Source organism: Numenius arquata, chromosome 13 (assembly GCF_964106895.1).
Source record: "Numenius arquata chromosome 13, bNumArq3.hap1.1, whole genome shotgun sequence".
Taxonomy (NCBI): Eukaryota; Metazoa; Chordata; class Aves; order Charadriiformes; family Scolopacidae; genus Numenius; species Numenius arquata.
In genome coordinates, this window is record NC_133588.1 from 5,852,063 (window position 1) to 5,870,216 (window position 18,154).

The window sequence follows — 18,154 nt, forward strand, 5'->3', positions numbered from 1 at the left end:
AAAAATAATACAATATGCTTTTATATTTTACAACGTTGTTGTCCACCAAAAAAAGTAATTTATGGAAGCATCCAGAGAGGAATCTGTATGCACAAATTAAAGGGTGTTTCCTTCCCCTGCTTGTTGGGCTTATTCAATTAAGACTTGTTAGTGTTCTTGAAAGATGTGTATTAAAGACCTTTCTGAATATCCAGTTTGGTATTCGTAAAGATCCAGGCATACGATCTGCAAATAAATAAAGCAGGAATGTTTTACTTCCATATATATTAATGCATTCCCATCTTCTTGGAAAAAGAGCACACAAGCTTTGTTAAACATCCATCCTTGACCAAAAGGAGGAGGCACAGGAGAAGAAATGAGAAATGGATTTTCTTTCGGAAAGACCAGATTGCACTCTCTGGTCTGGCAATAACAATTACTAATGACATTTAGAGAGAAATTAAGGATGAGAAATGCAAGTTGGCATTTCAGCAGTGCCAGTCAGTAACATTGCATCAGAGCTCACAGGAGAGATGAGAAAAAGTTTAGGGATGGAAAATTAATTTTGTTATGTCAACAATTAACAAATACCTTTTCTTCATTCTTTACCACACTATCACAAATTACCACTGTGATAGTATTTAGCAGCTCCTCAGATGAATGAAATAGCACTTTGAAATCCTTATTTCTGGAGTCAAATGTGCGTGTTTGTGTTGCTCTGTTTTGTTGAACGATGAATGCTAGAAAGAGGTTCAAACTGACCAAGGAAGGAGAAAATGAGCTCTTGAATGTGTGGTAGCAAGAATATTCTGCGTGGCTTCTCTCTGCAGATCTCTGTCATTTTTATAATCTTGAATGAATTAAGCTTATCAGCACTTTTTCTGAGGTTGTTTTTTCCTGTTTTACGTATTTGGAAAGGCAGAGGTTGAACAATATACCCAGATCCATGCAGGAAAATTTTTGAAGGAGCCAGACGTAAAGCCCTGGAAGCCCCAGACCTTTTATTCAGAAGTCCTTCATATGTTCACAAGGTGAAATTCCTCTCCCCATAGGAAGGTGGTACAAAGCTCCGTTTCCTGCTGCTCTGCGTAGAGCCACAGAGCAGAGGGGCCGTAAGCTGTAGGTCTGTGAGCGGGGCTATCGGCACAGCTGGCTGTGTGGGGACAGTGTCCTTGGGGACAGCAGATCCAGGCACCACCCCTTGGCCCTACAGGGCTTGGTAGCACATGCCTTTCAAAGCAGGACACAGGCCTTAATCTAGAAAGAAAAGATTTTTGTAATATATAGGCAAAAAAAAAATTTTGTTTTGTTTTCTCTCAAAAAAGTCTTGTCAAAATTTTTTCTTTGCTGGTGGGAAGAGATCTCTGATACAGCCCCTTTGATTTTCTTCTGCTGTAGTAGCTGCTGTGGAACGTGGTTTGGGGTCTGAGCACGGATTAGCTGCGTTTCCTCCTGTAAGTGTCGCTAGCATCCAAAGGAACTGACTTCAGTTTTCAAAGGAAGAGGGATGCTGCACTGGAAAGGGCACAGCGTAAGCATTATTTAAGGAAAATAGTAGAGCTTGCTCAGCCTCTGTTTTAAAGAGATCATTGAAGGTGGTGTACAGCATCCTTTTAAAAATTTGGTCTCTTCATTTGCTTGCTGCTAGAGCAAAACGGGGATGCTTGTCCAGACATAACAGTATATGCCTGAGTGTTTTCACAAGAAATGTCTAGATCATTAAATATAATAGGTCTCAGCTGCAGTTTTGATCACTGAAGCATGCACACAATTCATCACAGCAAATTAGGTACGTCTTTGTAACTTATCTTTCTGCAATTTGCTGGCACTTTTAGAGAGCTGAAACTTATATTGTGTGTGCTGCAGAAGCCATTTCAGATAAAACATTCTGTGTTTATTGTTGGAGAACAAGGATTCACTAATAACAAAAACATGGAGCAGTGTATGTTTCTGCTCCTGCATCTTGCAGAACCAGCAGTCGTACCAGCAGAGATCCCCAGCCACATTCATTATTTATATATTTTAGTGAATTTCTTGTCTGCAGTAAAAGAGATATAAGCTTCAATATCAGCCTGTTTGTGCCAAATTCTATCCTACAGCCCATTCAGAAAACCTGAGGCAGCCGTGGTTCTCAATCATTACACAGCCCATTTATCTGATTGGAGTTTTGTCCTCTCTGCTTTGCTGAAATGTTGCTTGTTCTTTAAAAGCTTAGTTTGACCTTTGGAAAGAAAAGGCATTTGCTATTTTAATTTTTTTTTTTTTTTTTTTTTTTAAGAGAGAACCCGACCCTACTTAAATGGAAATTGGCATTCAAAAGCAGTAGAGTTATTGAAAAGCATTTACTTTATTACTACAAGAGAACAGACGCTAGTGGGCTCGAAAATTACATTTCAGTGGATTCATCAGTTTCAGTCACTAGTTAGTCTGTGAACAGATGGATATATTTGTAACAGTTAACATGAATTTATACCCTGGATTTTTACATTTGCCTTAAGAGCACTGCTTTCTTAGCTGCTGACTAGAAGGGTTTGGAGATGTACTTTATTTGTTTTATTTTTCTGAAACAGGATACGGTAGTTTCTAATTGCAGAGATTTCTTACATCATAGAAAGCACCTCAGTTTTCAGAAATGTGAATGATAATATAGCTGCTGTGTAAGGAAAATGTTGTAAAAGAATCCCCCAGTATGGCTGCTGCAGAAAAAATAAACATCTCAGCCTAAACCTAGATAAACCCCCATGGGCTGAGAAAATCATTTTCAATAACCAGATATTTTTAACTCTGTGTATGAAGGCAGTAATCACAGTCGCCTGTATTTGCATCTAGGGTCTGCCACAGTTTAATTGCTTGTCTCTTTTCCCCCCCCTGAAATTTAAGGCTCCTGGTTAACAGAGCAATGCATTAAGCACTCCATCTCCAAAATAGAAAGAAATACTGCCCTAGCCTCTACCATGCGGCATCTTTAGGTTTCGGGGATTTCGTTTAAATCTGAAATTTATGTCCAGGAGAAATAAATTATTAGATTGTAAAAGCAGCTGGGGAGGGAGTAAATATAGTCTCTTTTGTCCTCTATATCATTTCCCCAGGAAGATAATAAATGTATGGCAAGCGTCTTGTGTTTCCTCAGTCGTACAAATGTTGTGTGTGTGCTGTATTTCAGACGTGAAGCCTAAATTCCAGACAGGAAATCCTGGAGTGATACTGTACTGCTGTTGCCTACTGCTGCGGTGCTGGCGGAGCCCCCTCACTTTTACTGTTAGAAGGAATTTGAAAAATAGTTTCGTGAAGAAATTTGAAAGGCCTTGGGTGTGCCTCTGATTTGCTGAGTAAGAGATTTGGGGTGCAATCCGAGGGTTTATCTCCTGGGCCAGTGAAAGGCAGCGGGAGCAGCAGCTCCAACCCTGGCTCTGGAGCGAGCTGAGGAGAGGGGTCCTGCCCTGCGGCCCCATCCCCAGGGTGACTTTTCCCAGGGTGATTTTAAAGAGCATAAGAGAGACTCCTGCTAACTCTTCACAGCCTTACCTGTCCCCATTGCTCTGCCGGGTCAGACACATGGAGCTGGTGTGATGAGCAGTCAGGGAAGAATGGGGCCCGATACGAACAAAAGGCAGAGGAATAGTTAGAAAGCCATTCAGTAACTCGCCTTTCTGCAGCGGGGCTTGTAGCTTGCGTATAGGGCTGTCGTTGCCTGCACCTCCGTGCTCTTGTCAGGAAGGTTGGTGGCATTTTCAGCTCAGCTTATTTTCAGGGACCTGAAGGCCACCCCAGAGCAGCCTTGCTGGTCACTCTTTCTGAAGTCGGTTTCAGAGAAGTATATTCAGTCATATCATAATGTTTGCGTAATGAATACCATGCTTTAACATCGTATTTTGAGAGTAGTGTCACATCTCCCTTTAACCAGGGGGGAAAGAAAGGAAGGTAAAATAATTTAGAATAGGGCTTGTTTTCAGATTGTGCCTTTTGTGTGGTTTCTGCTGATGTTAACCCAGGACGGGACGGGAGCGTTTGATGCAGGGGCCTGACCCGTGCGGGAAACGCTAATGGACGGATTGCTAACGCTCTCTTCTTTCTTCACATCTCATGTTAGTAGAATAACTCGCAATGTACTAAACCGTGCACCCTTAATGAGGTGATGGGGCTTTGTTGGGAAAATGTAGATGATAGAGGTAAGGCAGTCAATGCTGATGGGATCAGTGTATGGAGGGCCGATAGCTTTGTGTAAGGTCAGCCTGGGTTCAGCGAGGCTCCCTCGCCCCAGCTCCGCATCAGCCAGCCCAGACCGGGCAGCAGCAGTCCCGAGCTGATCAACTCAACCCCGCTTGAGCTGATTCTCCACAGAGCATCTTGTTGCGTCTTCTGTGCCACATCCCGGGCGGGCAGTACGAGCCCCCCTAACCCCCCAGGTCTCCTCTATGCAGAGCACGTCTGCAGAACCAAATTGCTCCAGCTTTGCCCCACGCAGAAACAGCCAAAGCGCTGCCCGCGCCGTGCCAGCCCCGGGGGAGAGTCCTGCCTGGCCACCGAGCCTCCTCATTTGTTTCTGTTGCACAGTTAAACCTGAATAAATTGCCATGGGCATTGAGGTTTGACTGCGTACAGCGTACCTCTCATCGGTGCGTTACATTGCTGCGTCTCCAAAAGGAGCAGAGAGGAGGCTTAGAACATATTTACTTCTGAAAAATTCGTCCTCCTTTGGGGCCGGCACACGCTCTTAGTCTTTGCATGAAATCACGATTGTTTAAAATGTAGCATCTTGCTGTTTAGAAGGCAGATTTCCCTGAGAACCAGTGACACTTGTAATGGAGTAGCAATGGCTGGAAAATCCCGTTTTTTAACAGTTACAGTTGTTTCACAGACATACCACAGCGATGTCGCCTCGCTTATTTTGTCTTGCGGTGTCTTGGAGGAGACGGCTCGTGTTGGTGGTATTTTGGCCCCTCTTTTACTCATGGGAAAAAATCCTGCTTGGCTCTTCCACACTGCCAGCTCCTCTGGGGTTAATTCCTCAAGGCAATGGGCAGTGGGCTGAGCACAATCCTGTCTGCAGATTTCTGCTCTGCTGGTGGCATGTACACTAATGGGGAGGCATGTAAAGTGCTTCTATAAACTGTGGCCTTGCTATTTTATGGCAGAGAGGCTTGCACTGGAGGATTTTTATGCCTCTTTTGAAATTAGAAACCAGCAATAACAGCCATTACGTCCAAGGCAACAGGTCACTGACCAGCCATTTTGTCAGTCTGAGCGGTATGTGGGCGCCACGTGACAGGAATATTTATCTGCCTCCAAGAAAAATGTGTCCATAACATAAGGCAATGCGATTGGTCAGATCGGTATTCCATTAGAGGGAATTTTACTTTAGTTGGTGCTTTTTTAAAAGAGCTACGGATAGAAGGACCGCGGGTAGGCACGGCTCATGTGAAGTCAGGCTATCTGTCTGTCTGTCTGTCCGCACTTGCTCATTTGGTCCAAGGGACTTGGTCCAGCTGCAGCTCCCATCATCCAGTGGAGGATGTTGCCTAAGTGAAGAGTGCAAGATGTGCCCCTGTTAACGTTTGCAATAAAATTCACAGTTAAGGCTGAGACTATTTCATACCTGGTCCTTAACACCAGGAATACCTTACTGGTGCAGGAAAAAAAAGCTACCAAAAATCAGATGGTGTTCAGTGACCCTTGCCATACCGAAGAACAGCAGGGCAAGTTAAGGAGCCAGTTTTAGGTTCAGCTTTGAATTTACTGGCTTTTCCTGGGTTATATTCCCATGGAAACGGTCACTCAATGAAGCTTTTGTCTATGCATTTTGACTGGTGACTGCTAAAGGTACTATGTAAAGCGTTTCCCTTTGGCTCTGAGTATTTTTTGAGAAAAAGAGCATGAGAGGATGTTGTCCTGGTCCTATAATAAAAGCCAAATCATGAAATTATTTCATGTTTATAGAAGAGTCACAAAGGGTCCCATAATGATGATGGCAGCCCTTACAGAAATGAACAATTAACTAGCTTCTGCAGTGTGATTTACCTTAGATCAAGGAAGGATTAACAAGGTATTCTTCAGATAGGCTTCAAATAAATCAACAAAATCATGGTTTTGAGAGGAATAGCTAAGAAGGATTCCTGGAAAATGGCTTTTCTCCTGCAAATGATTCTGAAGCATATTGCTTCTCTGGGTAGGACCCCTAAGTAGATAAAAACGGGTCAGCACTGGGTCATGCGTTGAAGTCTTTGGTGTAGCGCCGACAAAGGAGTGTACCTGTGGGCAGTAGGTGCTTCCTCTGATCAGTGCGTGGCTTAGACTTGAAACCAGACTGGAAGTGAGGTGTTTGCGTTCATTAGGACAGCTTTGGAGGGTTACTTCGAAGTCAGGCAAAGGCCATGGGTGCTGCTGCACGCCTGGGGGTGACCACCTCCATGGAGGCACAGGGGTGGCCGTGGACCAGCTCCCCAGGAAAACACAGGCTGAGCGAGCTGAGGATAAAGCACCAAGTGCTGTCGGCAGAGCAGCTGGGATCCTGCAAACCCTTCTGCTCTTGGGATCAGCGGCGGCTCTGGGATCCAGTCAGGGAGAAACGGTCAGGCTAAAGGAGGAGTTCTAAAAATATTCTGGTTTTATGCACTTCTGACAACAGTAATTAAATTTGTCCCTTTACATTTAGGAAGTGTAAGGTTCTTCCCTCGGCTTATTTTGATCTGGCGCATGGCATGCTGTAGACTACAAGTCACAAGGACGCTGATAAATTTGCATTTCTGAGTGCAATTCTCAGGAGCGTGCAGTCCCTCAGGACAGGTATTATTAGCTCCCTGGTTTCATTGGGTGCCTCAGTGAATCACGGCGTGTTTACGGCTAGTTTCTCCAAGAGAAGACTCCCGTTATCTCTTAATAATGTATTCTCCTGTGGTTTTTATTTCCAAAGTGCCGTGGTAAGGAGATTTTCCCAAAGGCTTCAGTTTGCTTTTGTGTTTCAGCGTTTTACCCAGTGTTTTTGGAAGAAGCATATAGACTTTTCGGTGAGGCGTTTAATGGAATATGAGAGGCTACGCCAGGCTTAGGCTCACATTTGGAGTTTACTTGTAATAGACTCACCTTGGTTTGCTCTGAGGTTTTAGAAAATAGAAAGAGATGGCAGGTGTAGAAGACTGATGATACAGAATTATTAGTCTCAAGTGGAAATGGGAAAGCATGTTAGGTGAGTTGTCAAAGTCTGATTAGGACTAAACAACCTGAATTAGAAGAGAAATTAAATTCATAAATCATCTAAAAAATACTTAGCTGGTGTGAGAAAAGGCTGGCGCTGGGAAAAACAGCTCTAAGAAAGGTATTTGTATAAAAAGGTAATTTTTAAACCCAGGATAACACAGAAATGCCTATCAAAATTCAAGAATATGTTAAAATTAACAGAAGGGGTGTTAAGCGTAGAGATGAAACCGAGCAAGTACGTTGTCGGGCCGATGCAGCCGCTGAGCTCACAGCCCCAGGTGCAGAACAAAGGCAGGCATCGGGGGGGCTGCTCCTGGGGCTGTACAGACCAACGCCCGGGCAGTTGCATTTCAGTACAGAAACATGCCAGCCACAGAAAAAGATTCATTAAAAAAAAAGCAGACAGCATTTAGTCAGTCACGTGTGGAGCAGCTTTTTTCCCCCCTGTAAATATTTTACGAGTCCTGAATCTTCCCATCGACTCCAGACGAGGCGCCAGGTCCTGGTCGTCAGAGGAGCCGGGCAGGTTTCTGGGGGTGGCTCGGGGTGTCCCCCAGGTGAGCGGGCACCGAGGGGGGCTGCTCAAACTCCCCAGTGGGTACGGAAATCCCAGGGGTGCCAGGGCCAGCTCTGTCCTGGCACAGATGATTATTTCTGTGTCCCAGTACCAGCGCAAGGTGCATTTGGCCCTGGAGTAATCAAGTGTGTGCGAGTGCCAGAGTAGCTCAGATGTAGATATTTTCATTGGAAACGGGCAACCTGGCTTTTCAGCTGACACCAAACCTCCAGGCGTATTTTCTTAGGCGCTCCAAGTGATATTTTTTTTTTTTTTTTTTCTTGGTTCAATAACTTGTAAAGGACGGCTTCCTAACTGCATTTGTTGAAGTGCCATCTCGGAGTGCGCTGACACGGGGGCTGACTGACGCATGGCAAGTTATCAGATGCTCAGAGATGAAGGAAGCAGTAACACAGGCAGCCGTTTCCTTTCACAAAGGATGTGCCACCTTTCGTTTGCCTCTACCTCCATTTCAAGGGATTCTTCAAATAAAGAAGGGACATGTGAACCTGTCTTGCCTGACAATTTTTTTTTTTTATTTTATTGAGTACCATGATAACTTGGAGTTCACTTGTTACAAGCATTTTGTGTAGCGGGTGAAATACCAGGGGAAGGGAAAGAAGTAATACTGTATTTCCTGAAAAACTAGGATCTAAACGTATAAATGTCACTGGGTAAGAGTTACCTGAAACAACTGGAAGGGGAATTAACACCTGGTTTTACGGGAAACATTGGTTACCACTATCAGTTTTAATGAAGTGTATTAACTAAATTGTGTTCTGAGTATTCATTCAGCCCTGTTTATGGCACACTCTTGAGTACATTTACTGTTTGTCAGAAGTGCAAACTAGTGAACATATGAGGCTTTAAGACAGGCCATCTGTTAGTCTTAGACCCTTGGATAATTGTCAAACAGTTCTAAAAATAAGCACATACAAACTGCAAGGGGGTGCAAAGGTGATTTTTCTTTAGAGTCTGATAGCAAAGGGAAAGAAACAAACAGAAATTAAAAATAAAAATAAATAGGTTGATCCTGTAAAGCAAGCTTGCTTTCCTTTTCTCCCTTTCTCTCTCTCCTTCCCCGCCCCCCCTTCAGTGTGCTGCTTTTTTTTTTGCCCTTTTTTTTTTTTTTAATTTAGGTTTTTTCCTCTTGCTCTTCTGGGTCATGGCATCCCTTGAATGCCTCTCCAGTTTAGGATTAGAGCAGCAGCAATTTAAGGCTCACAGCTTTCTGTAGAGAGCATAATCTCCAATGGCTAAAGCAAGGGTTGTCTTGTGTCCTCTGCCTAAAGTAATCCCTTTATAAAGTCAAGGCATAAAGATTTTCATCTTTATGGATTGCTGTTAGAGGGAAATGGTGCCTGTGCACACAAGTGTGTGTGCTTATGTATATAGAACGAGGAATAATGGTTGAAAGACTTTTGGGCCAGTTGGAATTCAGAAGATGCAAAACACTGTTTGAAAAAAGAATGCTGCAGATGGTATTTCGTAAATATTTAGACACTCGAACTTCTGTTTGCAGCAATTTGGAGGCTTTGTTTCGTCTTTTTTTTATATATATGTTCAAATGTGAGACTTGAACCTTAGCTTCAAATCAACGCCTGAAATGTGAGGGTTAGTTTTTGCCTGGCAAGCTGTGCGTGTTGACAGTCAACAGAAGGATCGCTTCTCTTGCCCTGCTCTGTAAGGGACAAAGGAGAGAGAACGGGGAGGAGGCGGCACAGCCCCAGGGGATTCCCAGCCAAGACCCTGATCCCTGGGCTTGGAGCCGGACGGTACCTGAAGGGTGGTGGAAACCTGGACAGGGCGGTGGGAAGAGGCAGAGAGAGAAACACCCGACCTGCTCACACACAGGGGCCACTCGATGGCTAAGCACCAGTGAGGTTTCGCCTTGGCCGTTTGTTGCATCAATCTATTATCTCCATAATTCCTAATGAAATGAGTTGAGGAATAGTTTCTGTTCACTTTAATGGGATTTGGAAGGGGAGAGAGAGGCTTTATAGCCTTTCATTAGAGTCCCAGTCTCTCTGTAACACTGCAGAAGGCTTAGGAATTTCACTTGACGGTGGTGGGCATCACCAGTCTTGTGCCATTTCTTAGCCTCTGTATAACATATGGTTTTTTAGGTGTATATGCTCACGCACATAGACAGCGTACCTCTAAGCGGCTGGTACAAAATACCTAAATACATAACAGATGCACAGTGGCACTATAGACTGGATGTATTATGGCCCCAAACCATTATCACACCCCTCGCAGTTGCATTTTATTTTTTTCACCTGCTCCTGTGTAGTACACCTGTGACTTGTTGGCAGTGAATGTTGCTGCAGTGTGGGAGACTCCCAGCTTGACTGCCTGGCTTGGAGCTTTGCTCCATCATGTGCTGCCTTTCTGTGTGTGTTTTTTCTCTCGATCTTTATATAGCTTGTAAGAGTTCTTTGAACTGCTGTAAGTGATCATCTTTCAAGCCTGATGCTTTCCTTCTTGACACAGTGCTCTGAAAATGGAGATTGTCATGCCAGTGTTTTCATAATAATGCGTGTAGAAAAAACAGAGAAATATTCATTGTAGATGTCCTGCACAAATGGCTTGATCTGCATCCAGAGGACAGGCAGGGGGTGTCCCCAGAGAAGATCTGGAGAGCAATCAGTATCTACATGGACAATAATCAACCGTTCTTTGAAATCTTTTATTTCCTGCAAAACCCGTCGCCCAGTTCTTTGGTCACAGACACTTCCACAAATGGTTCATTTGGGGATTGTGCAGCCAGTAGAAAATTCCACTTAAACACTGTGACAGCCCCAAGGCTTGGGGTAGTTGCATTTTCCCCCCTGACGTGGCTAACGGATTTGCTATCCATTTTGCATGATTATTAAGAAAAGAGAAGAAGAAATTTTCCAACCTTGTCCTATAAATAAGCTGTGACTTACTTGATCTTGACAGGTGACTTAGTGCTGCTGTAGAGTTTTCCAGCTGCAATAATGTCTCAGAATGATGTATTCAGTGGGGTATCAGCTGTGAGCCATGTGTAAACCAGGGGGCCTAACAGGAGCTGTGAAGAACCATTTTTACTGTTCAGCTTCCAAATTATGTCCTGCCTCCTGCTGGCCCCACATGCGTGTACGGCTGGCCTTGTGAGCAGGTAGGCTTGTGCAAACACACACACAAGCACGCCTGGAGAGCCTTCGTTTCTCTGGCTGCTCTATTTTCCTTTGGAAATCACCATTAAGATTTTTTTTTTTTTTTTTTAAACTATGACTTCTGGAGTTGAAAAATCATGCCTGAGCTGTTTCCTGCCAGCCCACCCTCCTGCTGGAAAGGTGGGTGAAGTTTCCTTAGGCTACTCACACGTTTCCGAACGCTCGCTCCCTTTTGGCCTTCATGGCTTCATTCTGCCGCCTGGAACAGCCCAATGTAGCATCGGGGTGAAGGCTGTTCCTGCTGAAGCACAGGGCGTTCTCAGTGCCAGGATTTACTTATTTTTCAATCACTCTGGAAGTCTGGTCAGCCAGAGGAATTTTCTTCGTCTGTAGGCACACACGGAGGTGCCTAGTAAAGTTATTTGATAAAGCACGGGTCAAATATGCAAAACACAGGTGTGAGAGAAGAGACATAAGCACTGAACATCTCGGACGCTTTCTGACATCTGCAAAGCCCAGTTCCAATCATCTGCACACACGGGGCAGAGGGAGTAGAAGCAAGAAGACAAGACATGACAGTTGCTAGTAATAGGAGACAGGTTGCCAGGCTTCTTTTGGAAATCCTGTTTGTGTGGTCTGAAATACATTTTAATAGGTGAGAAACCTGTACTGGTTGCAGGGGATACGGACAGGCTTTCATGGGTCTTCTGAATGCACACCAGTGGTGGTCATGGAGTATTTGCACATGCAGGAACCTGGTGGTCCGGTGTTCACCAGCACTTGGGGGCACAGGACTTGCACGTTTGTGCCCGTGGCTTCTGCAGGATCTGCTCTCTGAAGGGCAGGGGCAGGATCTGGAGCACACGGGCTCTTGTGTCCGTAGGTGTTAGAGATGTATCAGTGAGGTCCTGTATCAAATGTGGCTCAATTTATTAACTGCTGGGTCTGGGGACTAGTCAGCATCTTGATTGCTAGTAATGCATGCAAGGGGAATAAATGGTACATTCCCAAGATACTAAGACGAAATGATGATTTGCATAGGAAAAATGTTTGGGGTTTTGGTTTTTTTTCTTTAACTGATAACCCCACGGTACGGTGAGTTTCTCAGCTCCGACCTGACCCAGCTCTGAACGGCTGCAGCATTTGTGTAGAATCTGTTTGTTTCTTTCTGTAAACTCCGCTCACAAACCCAGTATATTCCTTGTATTAGGAGTGTATATTCCTTGTATTAGGAGTGTTCAGAACATATTATTAATCTATGTTTGAGGAGGGAGGGCTCACACTGAAAGCTTCATTATCAGATTTAGAGCCACATACCATTCCTTTATTGACCTGCCTGGTGTAATCAATGCAGCAGCCACACAAGTTTGAAATCATGTTCCCTGACTGTAGACCGTGCGTCATGCATCTAGTGCTGATTGTGCATTATCTTTTAAATGACACCGCCTAAATAAGTATGGATTTGTCTACCACAAATAGCCCTTCTTTCGATTTGAAGATGGTAAACCTTTTGCTTTTTTTATTGATATTCAGGATGACCTAAAAATAGAACTGTAATGAAGTGCACAAGAAATGGCCATTGTTAAAATGCCGAGGAGTGTGTCTGAGCACAGAGTGGCCTGTGTACTCTTTCACATTTCCAAGCTTTCCTAGGTAGGCTTAGTGCACAAGCTTCTTGTCAGTGCTGCCACTGTGTTTGGAGGGCTCCGTCCATCCTCTTCCATAAAGTCATCATTTGACTTGAGAATAACATCCAGCACTGCAAAGGGCATTCCTTACTACGGCCAGGAAAAATTCCACGTATAGCAAAGTAAAAAAAACATTGGATTTTATGTTTGGTGATGTCCGAATTGTCTGAAAGCAAAGGAGTTTTGACTGTCAATTCACTTGACGTTATTTGAGTATGATGCTTTATCCCCTGATAAGCTTCCCAGGTCTTGGCACAGTACTTGTGGCTTTTGATTCGGAAATATTTACCATCACAGACTGGGGTGTGCTCAGAGGGCTAGTGTTACGCTGAACAAGGACCAGTTATTTTGTGATTTTGTCAGTTGATTACATTTAATTTCACAAGGGTGCCTTCCAGCCACGATGCTGCTGCCGCCTCTGTCACCAACCTCCTGGCACAGTAAATCCCGACCCTCATTGTGCGGAGTTTCCTCGCTGCCTGCCCGCCGCAGTATCGCAGGGAACTTTTGCCGTGATTTAGGAACTCAGCAGCACTTCTGACACCTGGTGGTCACTTTTTGAGAGTGCAGAGTCCAGAAATGCTCCTGCCAGCAAATGGGGTCACTGCCGCCTGGCCCCGCACATCCCAGGCTGCCCGTTAGCTCCTTCCACAGACGGTTTTCATCAGGGAGTTGTCATCTCCGGATAAAGCAGAGGATCATGCTTTTTCCTGATCAAGATGTAACCGTGGGTAGCGTAAAAGGACCAGATGATTTATGAAAAGTTAAAATACCTTACTTTATTGTAAAGCTTTGCGATTGTAAATAAATAATTGGATTCAAAATTCATTTTGTGTTTAAAAACTTATTCTTCAAGCTGGTGGACTTGCCCCGCTCTCTTATTAGGCAGATGGAGACTAGTAAAATTGCCTAGGCTTGAAATAACGCAAATGAATTTTTATACTTGGGGATGCTGGGGACTCAGTGCAAGAAAAGCTCACCACGAAGCACATCTCTGGTTGCTCAAATAGTTGAATGATCACACAAATAAAGCTGAGCTTATATGTAGGACTGGGTTTCAGTCAGCACACAAAATGTAGGTGAACTGGTACTGCTCTAAAAATACGCTTCCAAGGTTGGCTTCGCGATTTATTGGCTCCTGCGCAAAATGGCAAGGCAGGTCAGCATCCTCTGATGCGAGATACTGTGATGACATGAGGCTATTACAAATCTACCCAAAGGAAAAAAGGGAACTAAAAAGACTCTAAACTGGTGGAAGAAATATGTAGAGCAAAGTCTATTCTTTAAAGAAATTTAACTTCTGGGTTGCGTGTCCAGCCTTTTTTTTTTCTGCTGGGTATATTACCCTGGTGCCTGGACTGGCAGTTCAGCTGTTATTGCCAGAGTATTTCTTGGACCGAGAAGTGTGTGTCACAATCTGGTGTCTCTTGCTGCCAGTACTTGCACCCGGTGCTAGTGAGAATAAAAGAGTAAAATATGGCAAGGGTTCCCCCCGCGATTCAGATATATTTTTTTTAATTGTTACAGTTAAGGGAATCCCTAAAGGCAGTTTTTGCCCATGGAGTGTTACCGCTTTCTTACATGTATTAAAAGGAAAAAAAAAAAAAAAAAAAAAGAAACAAAAAAAACCCAAACCCTCATGGCTGTACTTGGCTTGCAGCATTTTTTTTCTAAGTTCATGCCAGCATTAACAGATCTGTCAGAACAAAGCAAATGTGTCATATTGGCAGCTGTTACTTATGAGTACTTTTTCTTTATTGCATTTTGTTTTGTAATAATTGAGAAGCTTTTATGTGGAGCTCTGCATAAATGGTACTGAGTAGGAGGGTATGGGCATGCTTTCTATTATTCTGCCCCTCATGCATGTCTCCTTTTTTCGTCTTTCCAGAACCACACATTGAGCCAGCACGCACAGTGAGCCACTGGCACTACAGGACACCTCTCTGCAGAAGACTTGACGGTGGCACAGTGGGGAGGACCATTTGAACATTACATCCAATCAAAGTGTCATTTGCAACCCAGATGTAAAACTCTAATGATTTGGCCATGAGGCGCTGCTATTATAAGCAGCTGGAAATGAATATTAATGGAAGAGATTAAAAGTATTCCATGCTCAGTATTTTTTATTGTCCTGCTTCAGCTAGTGTACTTTAGAGCTTCTGCTTCTGACTGAATTTATAGTGTTAGATAAATCTGCTTTGATGCTGTTGCCCTTTGTTGCTTCTTGTATTATATTGATAGTTAAAGATTAGGTGTGATTTTTTTCCTTTTTGTTAACTGCTTTTTAATTGCAATTTTAGATAACTGTGCATTGTGATGTGATTGCTTGGCTATTGTCTGAATATTTCTTTTTAATTTTTTAATTAAAGACTAATGCTTTGATTGGATTTGCCAGTTCACCGGACAGTGATTAAAACTATGTAATGAATATAATCGGTTTCAGTGCAACTGGATGGTCTGCTTTATAAATGTGACTTAATCTGATTGCAATAACTAGTACAGTTCAATAAAGGGAATACATGAGCTTCGCGTCAGCGGTTGTCTGTCTGTCGGTACACGCTGCATCACCACTGCTGGCTGATGTGTGTAAATCACAAAGGGATGGCTCGCTCGGCGGCGGGGAGCGTTCTCACCCCAGGAGGAAGGAAGATCGGGAGAAAGTGAAAGCCACCTTCCTGCGTCTGGCGTCGTGCTCGCTCCTGGATGCAGCTCCCAGGCTCCCACGGTAGGTTGAGGTGAGGTAAGAATGTCTTCTATTAATCTGAGGAGTTGCTTGCTTAACTGCTCTTAGCTCTTAACCCTTAAATACTTTTACCCAAGTTAACAAGAATGGAGGGGATTTGGTCTGTAGCTGCCTTGACCCCATCTCTGTGCTTCTTTCTTTCAATACAAAAAAAAAAAAAAAAAAGCTTTCCGGACTGTATACCAATGTGCAAATATTGGATCAGGCCTCGGGGACCCTGGCAGGAGACTGTATATTTCAAGCACGTGGACTTCTAGGCCCACAGGTATTGTAGCTCTGTGTAACTGCCATACTTCTGACACCTGAAACTGCCATCATGCAGCTGAACAGAGCTAATTAGCAGGCTTTTCTTTTTTTTTTCCTTTTTAAACTTATTATATGATAATGAGGTAAGTTATCTCTCCAGTTAGAGAAACAGTCATTTTAAGGACCGGGGACACCTTTGGAAAGTTAGTGAGATGCAGTTCTCATGGTATCTGCTGCTTGAATGAATCATAATCATCATGAAAGATGTTTAGCAGTTGTGACAGCTGAAATGATGTGGTTACCCATTCCCACGATGTACAAGGCTCCGCGAGACTGTGCCACAGGAACACGCTCAGTCAGAGCCTTTCAAAATCGCTGCACTGAACTGGAGCACAACTGGTTGTCATTGTGCCGCACCCGGGCTTGGAGCATGTAAGTGATATTTTGTAAGAAAAATGTTTTCAAGGACGTGTAGTCAATGCCCAAATTAGTTCATATAGGGAGTTTATTAACACGTGCGAGGGCACAGCTTGTTGGCACTGCAGACGTTTTCAACGTTTAGGTTCCTGCTGATGCTGACAGTCATGTTGCACACACAAAGCTCCTTCAAGGCGGCGGGACGTACTGCATGGAAGGGAAGGCTACTGGGCATAACCCTGGTAGGGTCATCCCTGCAGCAGGAAACAACCGAGCAGGTGCAAGTTTTAGCTCGAGAAAAGTTTCGATTTTCTCAAAAAAAGGAAGTAATGTCCCACTTGGGGCAAATGATAGATACGGGTTTTATTCTGCCAGTTATTCTGCTGAAATAGCATTGTATGGACAGTCAGAAAGAGTTTAGGGTCAAATTTTTGATTTGTGATAAATATATGAACCCTAATGTAATAAAATTAGGAATAATTTTTCTTAATTCCAAAGAGGGCATTCTGGTTTTATCTAGATAATTCTTAGCTTGCTATTTATGCAACAAAATCATTGTACTAAAATGATCCATTTCTAGAAAAAGTGTTAACTTTCTACCCGATTATTTCTTCATAAGCCATGGCACAGATGTTTATGGGCTGAAAAATTAGCTAATGAAATCACCAATTCATTATTCTCATTCATAATGTATGCATGCTCCTAACTCACAGGCAACATTTTAAGCTGGGAATGGCGAAGTGTCTTGCAGTACAGGCTCGTAGACGTGCCCTTGCAAGGAAAGGTAGGTGGGAATGGACACCAGCTGCTCTGGTAACAGCTCCTGTGCCATCTTCTCCGTGCTAAAAGCAAGGCAGCAAGTTCTCACTGAAAAGGGAGGCTCTTTGCCCGACTGACCCTGGGTCTGGAATGATGTTTGATCACTTCTGTGCAGGCCTTTGGAAATGAAAAGGAAGGCGTTAGGTTTCTGTCTTCAGGAAAAGGTTCTGTGTTGGGAATCTCAAGAGTGAACTGACGTTTCCACACAACTCTGAGAGCCGCTTTAGCAGTGCTGTACGGAAGCACATGCCTTTGTCACAGCATCTCCCTGCTGACTAGTTAAAACTGGGTGTACATTCACCGTGCTGAGATGGGGATCTCCCCATGTGGGGTTCCTATTCTGAGCTGCGTTGTTTTCCCCACCTGCGCTGGAAACGTGGGCGTGGGGTCGGGGGGCCGGTGTCCGCGCTCAGCCTGGCAGCGCCAAGCAGGCTGGTGTCTCAGCTGCGTCTTGCATCCACCTTGAACCCTGACCAGAGCATGGCCGGGGCGGAGGAAAGGAATAGGTTGGTTTCCCATCCTGCCTTTAAAAGGTAGGGGACCCCAAAGCACGAGAGCGAGGACTGGGGTCCTGCTCCATCTTCTTCATCCCTTCTGGTACATGCCCTTCATTCAGGAGCAGCACAAATCAGGCCAGGGAGAGGGGCTGGACTGTGTCCTCAGGGCTGGGAAAAGATGGAGCTGTTGTCCTCTTCTGCAGGTGCTCCGGTATGTTACAGTACTTGGGTAATATTTGAACACTAATGGACAAATGTTGGTTTTTTAGATTTTCTAAAGCAATACATAAGCATATTTTAAGCCTTGGAATGGGCTGCCCAGGGAAGCGGTTGAGGCACCAGCCCTGGAGGTATTTAAAAGACGGGTTGACATAGAGCTTAGTGACGTGGTTTAGTGATGGTTTTTTATCAGAGTTAGGTTGATGGTTGGACTAGATGATCTTAAAGGTCCCTTCCAACCTGGACAATTCTATGATTCTATGATTCTATGTACAAAAGTGCAGGGGCACTTGCCATGAATCTGCCGGGCTGCTTTGTGGTATTTTTGATACAACCGGTCCCATATGAAGAGTCATTGTTTTAATCACAACACGCACCACGGTAGGGGATGGTGCTTGGTATCTGCTTTCCCAGGGGCAAAGAAACACAATTTGGGTGTGGGGAGAGAACCGCCCATTCTTCTGATCCTGCCCTGGAGCTGCATCTGCGACGTGCCGCACACCTGCATCTCCCCGTGTTGGTCCTTAGCCTACGCCAGGCCACAGCGCTGTTGTCCGACCCCTTTCTCCAAGGCCTGAGCCTCCCCCGGCGGGGCTGTCCCGGCCAGGGCGCCGGGTGGCAGAGCTCTGCAGCCCATCCTGGGGCCGTGGTCTGGT

The 18,154-nt window shown here is 44.4% G+C and overlaps 1 protein-coding gene across 1 annotated transcript in view; it reads left to right on the forward strand.

Moving 5' to 3' along the window:
* Positions 1-15,090, forward strand: part of ZNF423 (zinc finger protein 423) — a 235,364-nt gene extending 220,274 nt beyond the window's left edge. Inside the window, exon 9 of the mRNA XM_074157910.1 lies at positions 14,446-15,090. Coding sequence (XP_074014011.1) covers positions 14,446-14,475 — 30 coding nt within the window. The 3' untranslated portion in view covers positions 14,476-15,090. The remainder of the gene's footprint in view (positions 1-14,445) is intronic.
* Positions 15,091-18,154: the final 3,064 nt, after the last annotated feature.